The sequence below is a fragment of the Panulirus ornatus genome, chromosome 38 (assembly GCF_036320965.1).
Source record: "Panulirus ornatus isolate Po-2019 chromosome 38, ASM3632096v1, whole genome shotgun sequence".
Classification (NCBI taxonomy): Eukaryota; Metazoa; Arthropoda; class Malacostraca; order Decapoda; family Palinuridae; genus Panulirus; species Panulirus ornatus.
Genome location: NC_092261.1, coordinates 745172 through 761157, shown reverse-complemented (window position 1 = coordinate 761157; position 15986 = coordinate 745172). Strand labels below are relative to the sequence as shown.

Below are 15986 nucleotides of genomic sequence, written 5' to 3'. Positions count from 1 at the left end.
TCTCCCAACCACACTCTTTATATTTTCACACATCTCTCTTACCCTGTCTTACACCTACATGTGAACTAAAACTTTTGCTCAGCTTTCTGTCCACTCTAACTTATGCATTTGCTTCTCTCTCTATAGATGGCTTTCATACCAACCAACATTTATACCGCTACCCCATGTATCCTTAACACATCCCTTAAAACATTCCACTTGACTCTGTCATACGCTTTCTCCAGATCCATAAAAGCTTCACGTAACTTCTCACCTTTGCTAGATATTTTCTAAGGTCATCTTTCTCTGTCAGTCATCATTCTTGCTTACACTTTTCCTGTATACTTGGGAGACTTACTGCATCTATAATTTCTACGTACATCAGTAGCACCTTTTCCTGTCGGACTAACAAATGGTTGTGGTACATGTTAGACAAGTGAACAGTTGTGGTTCCTGTTAGACCAACAATGTGTTGTGATACATGTTGGATTAGCACACAGTTCTCAAACCAAATTTCTGAAATTGGCAAGTGGCCAAACAATTCCATAATGAATTATCCTGACTCTAAAGAACATTTGTAGGATATCAAACTATATCTGTAATTCTATTATTTTTATTATTACTGAAGAGATATTTAAGCCTTTCATTTACAGAAATATGGCCATATTCTCATTACTTCCACACAGTAGGTACATAATGTGTTACACATACATGTTTGGATAATTCTTGAACTACGTAATGTGGAAGATGAATAACGTATACAAGAGAAATGTCATTATCACTCACACTGTACATAGATTTTTATTTAATCAGATATATCTCTCTTAATATCTACCCTTTTATCTGTCTTTCTTTATGTATCTATTTATATCTATATATTTTTTTAAAAATTTTTATTATACTTAATCACTGTTTCCCACATTTGCTAGGTAGTGCCAATATACACATATACTTACATATACATACATGTGCATTCACATACACAGACGTATACTTATATGTATATATTCGTGCTTGTCTTCAGCCATTCCTGTCACTACCCGGCCCCACAAGAAACAACATTGCTACCCCTGCTTCAGTGAGGTAGTGCCAGGAAAACAGACAAAAAAGGCCACATTCGTTCACACTCAGTCTCTAGCTGTCATGCGTAATGCATAGAAACCACAGCTTCCTATCCACATCCAGGCCCCACGGACCTTTCCATGGGTTACCCCAGATGCTCCACGTGCCCTGGTTTAGTTCATTGACAGCACGTCGACCTTGGTATACCACATTGTTCTAATTCACTCTATTCCTTGCATGCCTCTCACCTTCTGTATGTTTCGGCCACAATCACTCAAACTCTTTTTCACTCCATCCTTCCACCTCCAGTTTGGTCTTCTGCTTCTCCTTGAACCCCTCCACCTCTGACACATATATCCTCTTTGTCAGTCTTTCCTTGCTCATTCTCTTATGCCCAAACCATTTCAACACACCCTCTTTTGCTAGCACAGCCACACACTTTTTATTTGCACACATCTCTCTTACCCTTTCATTACTTACTCGATCAAATCACCTCACACCACTTATTGTCCTCAAACATTTCATTTCCAACGCATCCACATTTCTCCATACAACCCTATCCATAGCCCATGCTTCACAACCATATAACATTGTTGAAACTACTATTTCTTCAAACATACCCATTTTTGCTCCGAGATAATGTTGTCTCCTTCCACACATTCTTCATCGTTCACAGAACCTTTGCCCCCTCCTCCATACATATTCACTATTTTTTGCATTAACGAAGTAGTGTAAAGAAAAGAGGATTGAGCCTTAGAGGGAAAAATCCTCATTTGGCCCCTCTCTCTGTTCTTTCTTTTGGAAGTGTAAAAATTGGATGGGAGGATTTCCAGCCAAGCCCCCCTTCTGTCACCTTCTACATCATGCAGGGAATACGTGGAAAGTATCCTTTCTCTTCTATCCCCAGGGATTGTATACTTTCATTCCATTCTTCCATTATCCCTGGGGATAGGGGAGAAAGAATACTTCCCACATATTTCCTGTATGTTATAGAAGGCGACTAAAAGGGGTGGGAGCAAGGGGGCTGGAAATCCTCCCCTCCTGTTTAACTTTTCCTAAAGAAGGAACAGAGAAGGGGGGCCAAGTGAGGATTTTTTTCCTCTAAGGCTAAGCCATCTGTTCTTGACACTACCTCGCAGGAAATGGCGAATATGTGTGAAAAAAGATTTATATATATATCATATTGATCACCATTTCCCACATCAGCTAGGTAGCACCAGGAAACTGACAAAGAATGGCCCATCCTTTCATATACACATATATATACATAAACATATATATACATATACATTTGGACGATTTTTGCAGGGAAAAAATGCAATTGAGTGGGAGATGTATAAAAGAAAGAGACAGGAGGTCAAGAGAAAGGTGCAAGAGGTGAAAAAAAGGCCAAATGAGAGTTGGGGTGAGAGAGTATCATTAAATTTTAGGGAGAATAAAAAGATGTTCTGGAAGGAGGTAAATAAAGTGCGTAAGACAAGGGAGCAAATGGGAACTTCAGTGAAGGGCGCAAATGGGGAGGTGATAACAAGTAGTGGTGATGTGAGAAGGAGATGGAGTGAGTATTTTGAAGGTTTGTTGAATGTGTTTGATGATAGAGTGGCAGATATAGGGTGTTTTGGTCGAGGTGGTGTGCAAAGTAAGAGGGTTAGGGAAAATGATTTGGTAAACAGAGAAGAGGTAGTAAAAGCTTTGCGGAAGATGAAAGCCGGCAAGGCAGCAGGTTTAAATGGTATTGCAGTGGAATTTATTAAAAAAGGGGGTGACTGTATTGTTGACTGGTTGGTAAGGTTATTTAATGTATGTATGACTCATGGTGAGGTGCCTGAGGATTGGCGGAATGCGTGCATAGTGCCATTGTACAAAGGCAAAGGGGATAAGAGTGAGTGCTCAAATTACAGAGGTATAAGTTTGTTGAGTATTCCTGGTAAATTATATGGGAGGGTATTGATTGAGAGGGTGAAGGCATGTACAGAGCATCAGATTGGGGAAGAGCAGTGTGGTTTCAGAAGCGGTAGAGGATGTGTGGATCAGGTGTTTGCCTTGAAGAATGTATGTGAGAAATACTTAGAAAAGCAAATGGATTTGTATGTAGCATTTATGGATCTGGAAAAGGCATATGATAGAGTTGATAGAGATGCTCTGTGGAAGGTATTAAGAATATATGGTGTGGGAGGCAAGTTGTTAGAAGCAGTGAAAAGTTTTTATCGAGGATGTAAGGCATGTGTACGTGTAGGAAGAGAGGAAAGTGATTGGTTCTCAGTGAATGTAGGTTTGCGGCAGGGGTGTGTGATGTCTCCATGGCTGTTTAATTTGTTTATGGATGGGGTTGTTAGGGAGGTGAATGCAAGAGTTTTGGAAAGAGGGGCAAGTATGAAGTCTGTTGGGGATGAGAGAGCTTGGGAAGTGAGTCAGTTGTTGTTCGCTGATGATACAGCGCTGGTGGCTGATTCATGTGAGAAACTGCAGAAGCTGGTGACTGAGTTTGGTAAAGTGTGTGAAACAAGAAAGTTAAGAGTAAATGTGAATAAGAGCAAGGTTATTAGGTACAGTAGGGTTGAGGGTCAAGTCAATTGGGAGGTGAGTTTGAATGGAGAAAACTGGAGGAAGTGAAGTGTTTTAGATATCTGGGAGTGGATCTGGCAGTGGATGGAACCATGGAAGCGGAAGTGGATCATAGGGTGGGGGAGGGGGCGAAAATTCTGGGAGCCTTGAAGAATGTGTGGAAGTCGAGAACATTATCTCGGAAAGCAAAAATGGGTATGTTTGAAGGAATAGTGGTTCCAACAATGTTGTATGGTTGCGAGGCGTGGGCTATGGATAGAGTTGTGCGCAGGAGGATGGATGTGCTGGAAATGAGATGTTTGAGGACAATGTGTGGTGTGAGGTGGTTTGATCGAGTAAGTAACGTAAGGGTAAGAGAGATGTGTGGAAATAAAAAGAGTGTGGTTGAGAGAGCAGAAGAGGGTGTTTTGAAATGGTTTGGGCACATGGAGAGAATGAGTGAGGAAAGATTGACCAAGAGGATATATGTGTCGGAGGTGGAGGGAACGAAGAGAAGAGGGAGACCAAATTGGAGGTGGAAAGATGGAGTGAAGAAGATTTTGTGTGATTGGGGCCTGAACATGCAGGAGGGTGAAAGGAGGGCAAGGAATAGAGTGAATTGGAGCGATGTGGTATACCAGGGTTGACGTGCTGTCAGTGGATTGAATCAGGGCATGTGGGGCGTCTGGGGTAAACCATGGAAAGCTGTGTAGGTATGTATATTTGCGTGTGTGGACGTATGTATATACATGTGTATGGGGGTGGGTTGGGCCATTTCTTTCGTCTGTTTCCTTGCGCTACCTCGCAAACGCGGGAGACAGCGACAAAGCAAAAAAAAAAAAAATATACATAAACGCTCATACATGCACATATACATACATATACAGACTTATGCATATATATACATGTACATATTCATAATTGCTTAATCAGTGAAAACAAAAGTAAAAGATTTGTTTTGTTTGATTTGATCAGTGTCACCAATGATAAAAGCTACTGCTCTGACATACCAGTGGTTGCCAAATAACAATACGAAACAATTGTAGAGAAGCATCTACTGAAAATATGGATAATGTGTATAGAGAGATGAGAATGATTACATCTTGATGTTATCCTGAAGTGATACACTGGAAGCTGTGGCTCTTTACTCTGCACCAGAAGCTGTGAAACTTACTTTGGCACTAGAGGCTGTGGTCCTTGACACTAGAGGCTGTGGTCCTTGACTTGAAATGTGGTCCTTGACTTGAAACTGGACACTTTGGGCCTTAACTTAGCACCAGAGGCTGTAGTCCTTGACTTAGCACTGGAGGCTTTTGACTCTGAACATGATAGCAGAGGCCGCACACCTCAACTTGGCACCAGAGGCTGTGGGCCTTAATTGGCACTGGAAGCTGTGTTCCTCATTTAGGACCTAGAGGCTTGTGGTACTGGAGGCTGTGGGCCTTGACTTAGCACCAAAGGCTGTGGGCCTTAACCTGGCATCTGAGGCTGTGGTCCTTAACTTGGCACTAGAGGCTGGGAGCCTTTATCTAGGACCAGAAGTGAACGGGGTCTTAACCTGGCACCGGAGGCTGTGAGCCTTAACTTGGCACTGGAGGTTGTGGGCTAAACCTGGTATCAGAAACTATGGGCATCAATATGATACTCTAAGTTGTAGGTCTTAACTTGCCACATGTCAGTGGAAACAGTGGATCTTAACTTAGCACCAGAGCCTTTGGGCCCTATGTGTCACCTGAAGCTGTAGCCCTTAATTTGGCACCAGAAGCTCTTGTCCTTAACTTTGCAATGAAGGCTTTAGGCCTTTTCAAACAGATGCTGAAGGCTATGGACCTTGATATGCACCAGAGGCTGTGAGCCTTAACTTGGCACCAGAAACTGTGGGCCCTAACTGGTGGCCCTTAACTTGGCACCAGAAGCTGTGCTTCTTAATGTGGCACCAGAAGCTGTAGGCCTGATAAATGTTTTATCAGCATTTTATTAGATACTTAAGTGTCTACAAAATTGATGGCATATTCAGTGTTATTGGCAATGAATAAGCCATACAAAGGCCTGTACAGTAGGCCTGACAGTGGCCTCAGAGCAATCACAGCGCCTGCAGTGCTAACTTAACTCGCTTCATTCAGTTTTATCTTCACTTATGTAAATGAAGGAAACAAATATGAAGTGTCAGCTATATGTAAAAATATGATATAAGAATATAAGAATTCATAGTTCATAGTATCCCTGTATCCTCTTTGCCAACTTTAAGAACTCATGGTACCCTACCTTTTTTTTCCACACACCACCACTGAAAAGCATTCATTATATTATAGATAATGGGCTTAATGTTTGGGCACAGTGACTGTAGTGTCCAGTTTTGCAGACCACAGTTGCTGTGGTCACTGATGGTGGTAGTGGTACTCTCCTGGTGCAGGGAGCTTGGCAGACCACAGGTACTGTGGTCATTGGTCGTGGTGGTGGACCGCTCCTGGTGCATGGAGCTTGGCAGACTGCAAGTGCTGTGGTCATTAGTGGTGGTACTGGTCCTCTCCTGGTGCATGGAGCTTGACAGACCACAGGTGCTGTGGTCACTGATGGTGGTAGTGGTCCTCTCCTGGTGCAGGGAGCTTAACAGACCACAGATTCTGTGGTCATTAGTGTTGGTCCTCTCCTGGTGGAGGGAGCTTGGCAGACCGCAGGTGTTGTGGTCACTGGTGGCAGTAGTGATGGTGGTCCTCTCCTGTTTCAGGGATCTTGGCACACCACAGGTACAGTGGTCACCGTTGGTGATGGTGGTCCTCTCCTGGTGCATACCTCACGTGCTTCCAGTATAGGAAGGCAAAAGTAAGGCCACCTGGCAAGGATTGTAACTCAGGTTACAATTCTTGTAAGTCGCTATGATGACTTACACCAAGTGACGAGGACCACCCACACCAAGAAATCAGGGCCACTGCAGCAGTAAACTGGTGGCCATGAATGTCTGGTGAGCCCCTCAGTTGGTGGTAGTTAGTTGAGGTCCATGAAGTTTTCTTTGTAAGAGTGTGAAGGGTAGGATGGCTGCTGACAGGTTGAGGGGGTCTCAGAGCATACAAGACCTGCCCTGCAAGGGCACATACCGATGTACACTGCCTCCACCTCTACCTGTTGATGAACACGCACCATTAATACCTCCCTCCGGCACTCAGTCACAATGCCTGCAACAACGCATGCAGCACTCGACACCAAAACCCAGGCATAACACAGCAGCAACACACTCAGCACCCTCTGCAATCACTTATCCACAACACCAGCCATAACGCACTCACCACTTGGCACCATCACCTGCAGAAACTCACTTAGCACCTGCCACCAGCACCCAGAAACAACATCAACACACTCAGCACCTAGCACCATCACACAGCCACAATGCACTCACCACTTGGCACCATCACCAGGAGAAACTCACCCTGCACCTGCCACCATCACTCAGAAACAACACCAACACACTCAGCACCTAGCACCATCACCCAGCCACAACAGCACCTGGCATCATCACTCAACCACATCACTAGCCACAACACACTCAGCATATTTCACCATCACCCAGTCACAAAACCATGGTGTAGTGTTAACATTACTGACCATGATGCATTCATGGGCTGCTTGAAGGTCTGAATCCTATTTGTGGCAGTCAGTCCACAGTCATCCCAACTGTTCATCCTCCCTTAGTGGTTGGTTGAGAATTTGGATGTCTGGTTTACATAAGGATATATATGAATATGTACATGGGTATATTTGTATATGTATGTGTATGTATATATGTGTAGATGCATATACGTTGATATGTATATGAGTATATGCGTGTATGGGCATTTATGTATATATATGTGTAGATGAGTGGATGGGCCATTCTTCCTTCATCTGTTTCCTGGTACTACCTCACTGACGTGGGAAATGGCTGTCATGCATAATGATAATGATAATAATGATATCTATTCTTATGAGTCCACAGGGAAGTGAAACACAATAAGTTCCCAAGTGCACTTTCGTGTAACAATCACATCATCAGGGGACATACAAGAAAGAAGTATAAGTCAGTTGACATACAAAGCAGAGAAGTATCTAGGACACCATTTGGTAAACAAGTGACTACCCGAATGAAGGTCAGGTACATTCGAGTCTGGCATCAAGCATGCCATAAACTTATTACGTGGACAAGGGGAACTGTTTACAAATTTTATCAAAAAGCTATCCAGTTTGTATAGATCTTCACTAATGTTAATGTTACAGTTCTTTGTATTTTTGATAATAGAAGATTCAATGATATTTCTTGTGTTACAGGAGTTAGAGTAAATAAATGAGATGGCATTACTCCAGTCAGTACAGTGATCATAATTTCTTTCATGATTAGACAAGGCATTTGATTCTTGCCCTGTTCTTATACTATATTTATGTTGCTTAAGTCTAACAGAAAGACCCTTACCAGTCTGCCCAACATAAAACTTATCACAATTTCTACATGGTACTCAACAGATGCATCCTGCAGAACTTTCTGGTGAGTCCCTGATTAAGATATTCTTTATAGTACTGTTGTTGCTGAAGGCAACATTTACATTAGAGAATTTAAGCAACATGGGAAATAAAGACAGATTATTAGTAAAAGGGAGTTTTGGAAAGAGGGGCAAGTATGAAGTCTGTTGGGGATGAGAGAGCTTGGGAAGTGAGTCAGTTGTTGTTCGCTGATGATACAGCGCTGGTGGCTGATTCATGTGAGAAACTGCAGAAGCTGGTGACTGAGTTTGGTAAAGTGTGTGAAACAAGAAAGTTAAGAGTAAATGTGAATAAGAGCAAGGTTATTAGGTACAGTAGGGTTGAGGGTCAAGTCAATTGGGAGGTGAGTTTGAATGGAGAAAAACTGGAGGAAGTGGAGTGTTTTAGATATCTGGGAGTGGATCTGGCAGCGGATGGAAACATGGAAGCGGAAGTGGATCATAGGGTGGGGGAGGGGGCGAAAATTCTGGGAGCCTTGAAGAATGTGTGGAAGTCGAGAACATTATCTCGGAAAGCAAAAATGGGTATGTTTGAAGGAATAGTGGTTCCAACAATGTTGTATGGTTGTGAGGCGTGGACTATGGATAGAGTTGTGCGCAGGAGGATGGATGTGCTGGAAATGAGATGTTTGAGGACAATGTGTGGTGTGAGGTGGTTTGATCGAGTAAGTAACGTAAGGGTAAGAGAGATGTGTGGAAATAAAAAGAGCGTGGTTGAGAGAGCAGAAGAGGGTGTTTTGAAATGGTTTGGTCACATGGAGAGAATGAGTGAGGAAAGATTGACCAAGAGGATATATGTGTCGGAGGTGGAGGGAACGAGGAGAAGAGGGAGACCAAATTGGAGTTGGAAAGATGGAGTGAAAAAGATTTTGTGTGATCGGGGCCTGAACATGCAGGAGGGTGAAAGGAGGGCAAGGAATAGAGTAAATTGGAGCGATGTGGTATACCGGGGTTGACGTGCTGTCAGTGGATTGAATCAAGGCATGTGAAGCGTCTGGGGTAAACCATGGAAAGCTGTGTAGGTATGTATATTTGCGTGTGTGGACGTATGTATATACATGTGTATGGGGGTGGGTTGGGCCATTTCTTTCGTCTGTTTCCTTGCGCTACCTCGCAAACGCGGGAGACAGCGAAAAAAAAAATATATATATATATATGGAAAGCTGTGTAGGTATGTATGTTTGCGTGAGTGGACGTGTGTATGTACATGTGTATGGGGGGGGGGGGTTGGGCCATTTCTTTTGTCTGTTTCCTTGCGCTACCTCGCAAACGCGGGAGACAGCGACAAAGTATAAAAAAAAAAAAAAAAAAAAAAAAAAAAATATATATATATATATATATATATATATATATATATATATATATATATATACTTTAAAATCTTTCATTAGCTCCTTTTCTTTGTTTTAAAGGTTCTCATTATCATACCACTTATTATTCTGCTGAAGAGAATTATCTCATGCCCACTAGCTAGATTTAGGGTTTTCATTAGTTTTATTCCTGAAATCTTTGCCATTGTTTTCACTTTTATTTCTATAGAGTGTGGGGCCTTTGTATGCAGGTGCTGAGATGCAGTTTATTTTTCCATGGTGTATTTGTTCAAAATTTTCATGTTAAATCCTTTTTATTATCTCCCACCCATTTTTGTACTGTGTCCAAATCAATTAGCATTTTTCCTTGGTCTTCATTTATTTCCATTGCTTTATTAACTTGTGTCTTCAACAAAGCTCCTAACAGAACTCTTATTTTCACTTCTATATCTGTGTCAGAAATAATAATGAAGTGTATTGAAGCTAATGCTTTTCTTTGTGAGACTCGTAGAAGCACATCTGACATTTTCATTTGCAACCAATATCAAACTTTCTTTTGATCACAGTTTTTTTATCCTTTTTCCTATTTTCCATTTATTATTTTACTACTTTCTACAGTCATACTCCATAATTAATGTTGTCAAATACTTTTGTAAAATATAGAAAGACAGTATCCATCTTTTTTCCTGTCATAAGAGGTTCATATGTCATTATAGTTAGGGAGTACTTATGTTTGTGAGCTCTTACTAAGTATGTTTCAGTGTTGGCCATTGTTTGTTGAAATAAGATATTCTAATATACAGTTCTTCATCACTCTCACAAGTACATTTTGTATAATGTTAGGCTGACTGGTCTACATTGTTTTGGCAACAGTTTGGTTCCCCTTCATGCACTGATGTAATTTATGCCACCTTGTGTTTGTCTATTATGATGGGTTAGTCTGCCTTTTGCCCAAGTAGTATTTTGAGAGGTTGAGCTATTGTTTTTTAATCTTTAATAGAAATATTGCCAGGATTCCATGGGACCTTGATACAGAATTTTCTTTTAGTTGATCATTTGCATCAATTATGTTACCTTCTGTTATGGTTATATTTTTGAGTGTTCATCCTAGTAATCATTTGAGCTAAATACTGACTTTAGATTGATTGATTAGTATTTGGCATACTGGTTTGGGTTTCAGTAGTGAAAATGAAGGAAGAGTGTTAGCTGAGAGAGTGAGAGGAAGTGTCAACAAAGTGAGAGTCAGGGAAGAGTGTCAGCAGTATAAGAAAGGGTTGAGCATTAGCAAAGAGTGATAGAAGGATTGTCAGCAGTGAGAGTCAGGGGAGAGTGTTAGCAACAAGAGTAAATGGAGTGTCATTAGTGACAGTATCAACAGTTAAGATAAGGGGAATGTCAACAGTGAGAATGAAAGGAGAGTATCAGCAATAGCAGTTGGTAAAGAGTGCTAGCAGTATGAGTGAGTGGGGGGGGATATCAGCTGTGAGAACAGAGGAGTATCAGCAGCAAGAGTCAGTAGAGTGTCAGCAATAAGAGTGAGTGGAGAATTTGGCAGTGAGATTAAAGAAAGAGTGTTAGCAATGAGAGTAAGGGTAGAGTGTTGGCAGTAAGAGTGAGTGAAGACTTGACCGCATAGAGTAAGAGGAGAGTGTCATTAATGACTGAGGAGAAAGATATGAGCAGCGAGAGTAAGGGGAAAGTATCAGTAGTGAGAGTGAGTAGAGAGCATCAGTAGTGAAGCTGAGTTGATATTGCTGGCAGTGAGAGCAAGGGGAGTGTCAGCAGTAAGAGTGAGGTGAGATTATCAGCACTGAGGATGAGGGGCAAGTGTCAGCAGTTAGAGTAAGGTTATTTTATCATAAGTAAGAGTAAGGGAGAATGTCAGCAGTGAGAGTGAAAGGTGAGTATCAGTAGCAAGAATTAATATGGTGTTAGCAGTAAGAGTAAGGGGAGAGTTTCAGCAGTGAGAGTAAGGGGAGAGTGTTAGCAGTGAGAGTAAGGGGAGAGTGTTAGCAGTGAGAGTAAGAGGAGGGTGCCTGCAGTGAGAGTAAGGGGAGATTGTCAGTGTGAGAGTAAGGGGAGAGTGTCAGTGTGAGATTATGGGGAGAGTGTTAGCAGTGAGAGTAAGGGGAGAGTTAGCGGTGAGATTAAGGGTAGTGTTAGCGGTGAGAGTGAGGGGAGACTTGTCAGTAGTGAGTGAGGAGAGTGTTAGCAGTGACAGCGAGGAGAAAGTTGTCAGCAGTGCAAGTTAAGGGAGAGTATCAGCAGTGAAAGTAAGTGGAGTGCCAATAGTGAGGGTGAGGGGAGGGTCTGAAATGAGAGTGATGAAAGAGTATTAGCAGTGAAGGCGAGGGGAAAGCGTTAGTAAGATCAAGGGGAGAGTGTCAACATTGCAAGCAAAGTGAGAATATTAGCTTTTAGAATAAGAGGAGTGTCAGCATTAAGAGTGAGGGGAGAGTTTGCAAGCAGTAAGAGATATCAACAGTGTGTGAGAGGAGAGTATCAGCAGTATGAGTTAGGGGAGAATATTACGTGTAAGAGTGATTTGGGAGTGTCAGCAGTGATAGTGAGGGGAGAATGTAAGCAATGAGCATGTGAAGAGTGTGTCATCAGTAAGAGTGAGGGGAATAGCAGCAATGAGAGTGAGAGAAGAGGATTAGCAGTACAAGTGAGTGAAAAATTTAACAGTAAGAGTGAGGGCAGTATGTTAGCAGTAAGAGTGAGGGAAGTGAGTTGGAGCAGTGAGAGTGAGAGGGGAGTGTCAGCTATAAGATTGAGATGGTTGTGTCAGCAAAGAGAGTAAGGAGAAAGTGGTAACTGTAAGAATTCGGGGAGTGTGACAGCATTGAGTGAGTGGAGTTTGTCAGCAGTAACTGTTAGTGAAGAGTTTAATGAGAGAGGAAGGGGACAGTGTCGGTAGTGAGGGGAGAATGTTATTAGAAAGAATAAGGGGAGAGTGTCAGCAGTGAGAACGAGGGGAGAGTGTCAGCAGGTCACCTCAAGGCCGTTGGGGTAGGAAAGTATCAGCTCCTGCGGCTGACCCATCAGCCGACACCAAGAGTTGACGTCTCCCCGCGGTTCACAGTACGGGTAGCTGTGCCGTGTGTAACCTGTCGGGCAGATCTTTCATTAGTTGTACCCTGCTCGGGAGACCTTGTGTTAACTGTACCGTGTGTAGCCAACTGGCAAGATCCTGCATTACTGTACCACATACACCCAGCTGGGGAGACCCTGCATTATCTGTATCATGTACACCCAGCCGGGGAGACCCTGCATTATCTGTATCGTGTACACCCAGCCGGGGAGACCCTGCATTATCTGTATCGTGTACACCCAGCCGGAGAGACCCTGCATTATCAGTATCGTGTACACCCAGCTGGGGAGACCCTGCATTATCTGTATCGTGTACACCCAGCCAGGGAGACCGTGCATTATCTGTATTGTGTACACCCAGCCGGAGAGACCATGCAGTAGCTGTACCGTGTATGCCATACCGGAGAGATCCTACATTAGCTGTACCATGTGTACCCTGCTGGGGAGATCCCGCATTAGCTGTACCTTGTGTACCCTGCTGGGGAGTCCCTACATTAGCTGTACCTTGTGTACCCTTCTGGGGAGATCCCACATTTGCCGTACCTTGTGTACCCTGCTGGGGAGATCCTGCATTTGCTATGCCGTATGTACCTGCCAGGAGATCCTTCTTTAGATGCACCATCTTTAGCATGGCAGGGAGATCTTGTGTGAGTTCTACCGTGTGTACCTTGCCAGGCAAGCCCTGTATGGGGAGATTTTGTGTGCCCAGTATGGGAAGATCTTATGGTCTCTATATGGGGAGATCTTATGTGCCCTGTATGGGGAGATCTTGTGTTCCCAGTATGGGGAGATCTTGTGTGTCCTGTATGGAGAGATCTTTTGTGCCCTGTATGGGGAGATCTTCTGTGCCCTGTTTGGGGAGATCTTCTGTGCCCTGTATGGGGAGATCTTGTGTGCCCAGTATGGGGAGATCTTGTGTGCCCAGTATGGGGAGATCTTCTGTGCCCAGTATGGGGAGATCTTCTGTGCCCTGTATGAGGAGATCCTGTGTAGCCAGTATGTGGAGATCTTCTGTGCCCTGAATGGGGAAATCTTGTGTGCCCAGTATGGGGAGATCTTGTGTGCCCAGTATTGGGAGATCTTTTGTTCCCTATATGGGGAGATCTTGTGTGCCCAGTACGGGGAGATCTTATGTGCCCAGTATTGGGAGATCTTGTGTTCCTTATGTGGGGAGATCTTGTGTGCCCAGTATGGGGAGATCTTGCATGCCTTGTATAGAGGAGATCTTGTGTGCCCAGTATGGGGAAATTTTGTATGCCCTATATGGGGAGATCTTGTGTGCCCAGTATGGGGAGATCTTGCGTGCCTTGTATAGAGGAGATCTTTTGTGCCCAGTATGGGGAGATCTTGTGAGCTCAGTATTGGGAGATCTTGTGTGCCCAGTATGGGGAGATCTTGCGTGCCTTGTATGGGGGAGATCTTGTGTTAGCTTTACCATACAGAAGAGACCCTGCATAAGCTATACCATGTGTACCCTTCAGGGGAGGCCCTATGTTAGCCTTAATGTACCCAGCATTATTTTGTAATGTCTATACCCTGCAGGGGAGGTAATGTGTTAGCTGTAGCCTGAGTACCATGCCAAGGTGCTCCAACATTAACTGTTCCGTGTGTACTCTGCTGGGGAAACCCTTCATCTATGCATGATTTGTTTTCTACATCTGTTGTTGTATGCTGAGTTCCTTATACTTGTTTTCACTTTTATCTGCTAAGTTCTTTCCATCTGCCATGTCCCTAAATTTGCTGTGTCCCATAAATCTGAGCTTCCCTTGCACCTGCAGTGTTCCGTATACACCTGTGGCATGGCTTACACCTATGATGTTCCTTACACCTGTGGTGTATCTTACACCTACATTGCTCTCTATGCCTGCAGTTTAATCTACACTTGTAATTTGTCCTGCACTTGTGTATTCCCTAAGCCTACAGTATTCCCTTACCCTGCAGTGTTTCCTACACCTGTTGTGATTACTACACCTGTTGTGCCATGTAACTCTGCAGAGTTTCCTTCATCTTCAGTGTTTCTTTTACTTGTAGTGTTCCCTACACCTTAAGTGTTCTCTATTCCTTCAGTGCTCCCTATATCTGTGGTGTTTTGTACACCTGCAGTATTCCCTACTTCTGTGGTATTATCTAAATCTGCAGTGTTCCCTACACTTGCAGTGTTCTCTTCACCTGCAGTGCTCATTGTATTTCCCATCATTCTCTACACCTGCTTGGTATCCTAGACTATTTCTTCAACTGTAGTGTTCTCTTCACCTTCAGTGTCCCCTACACTTGCAGTGTTCTTTACAACTTCAGTATTTTATACTTCAGTGTTCCATATACCTGTATTGTTCTTTACACCTGCAGTGCTTCCTATACCTATAGGGTTCTTTACACCTGCAGTGTTTTCTTCCCCTGTAGTGTTTTCTAAACCTGCAATTATCCCTACACCTTTGATTTTCCCACATTTGTAATGTTCCCTGTACTTGCAGATTTCTCTATTACTGCATTGTTCCTTACACTTGTAGTGTTCTCTACACCTGCAGTGTTCCATAAACCTGCAGGTTTCTCTACACCTGCAGTGTTCCCTGCAGCTGAAGTGTTCTTTAACCTTTGGTGTTTCCTACACCTTCAGTGGTCTTCACACCCATTTTGTTCCTTACACTTGCAGTTTTTGTTACATCCTTAATGTTCCCTACTCCTGCAGTGTTTCCACCAGTAGTTTTCTAGACCTACAGTGTTCAATACACCTGTGATGTTTTTTACACCTGCAGGGTTATCTACACCTCTGGTGTTTCCTACACCAGTGGTGATGCCTGTACTTGTGGTTGTCTGTACACCTGCAGTGTTCCCTGCACCTGTAATTTTTTCTATCCCAGCTGTGTTCTCTACACCTTTGTTGAATTTTCCTATACCTGCAGTGTTCTCTACACCTGCAGTATTCCCTACACATGTAGTGTTTTCTACCCTTGTCTTGTTCTTTTCACCTTTGGTGGAAGTGTCCTGTACCTGCAGTGTTCCATACATTGTTGTTGTTCTTTACACCTGCAGTGTACTTTGGCGCTGTTCTTTACACCTGCAGTGTTCTCTGCTCCTGCTTATCCCCTATACCTGCAGTGTTCTCTACACTTGTGGTCTTCCCAACACATGCAGTTTTGTCAATAACTGCAGTGTGCTCTACACCTGCTGTATCTCGAGCCAAATTGTAATAATACAACTGAAAGATTACGAGTGTCAGAGTGTGGGTTGGTATGCCTCTTGCTACACTGGGGTTGTGAGTTTGGGTTGGTGTGTGGGTTATGGAGGTTTACGTACCCAGGAGGCAGCAGGCGGACGGTTCACAGTCACTACTGGTGGAACAGTTGCCCACTTTGGGGGCAGCTAGGGCCAGCTGGGTCACCAGGCACACTAGTGTCAGGCTCACCACACGCACCATCACCATCCTGTCAAGAAAAGGAAGGAGGTCAAACAGGGTGATATCACAACTGGAACAAGAACAGTATCCAAGGCC

At 43.4% G+C, this 15986-nt stretch overlaps 1 protein-coding gene across 1 annotated transcript in view; it reads right to left on the bottom strand.

Moving 5' to 3' along the window:
- Positions 1-576: 576 nt before the first annotated feature.
- Positions 577-15986, bottom strand: part of LOC139760760 (astakine-like) — a 33506-nt gene continuing 18096 nt past the window's right edge. Inside the window, exons 2-4 of the mRNA XM_071684312.1 lie at positions 15791-15918; positions 12401-12513; positions 577-6705 (exon numbers count right to left, since the gene is read on the bottom strand). Coding sequence (XP_071540413.1) covers positions 6571-6705; positions 12401-12513; positions 15791-15918 — 376 coding nt within the window. The 3' untranslated portion in view covers positions 577-6570. The remainder of the gene's footprint in view (positions 6706-12400; positions 12514-15790; positions 15919-15986) is intronic.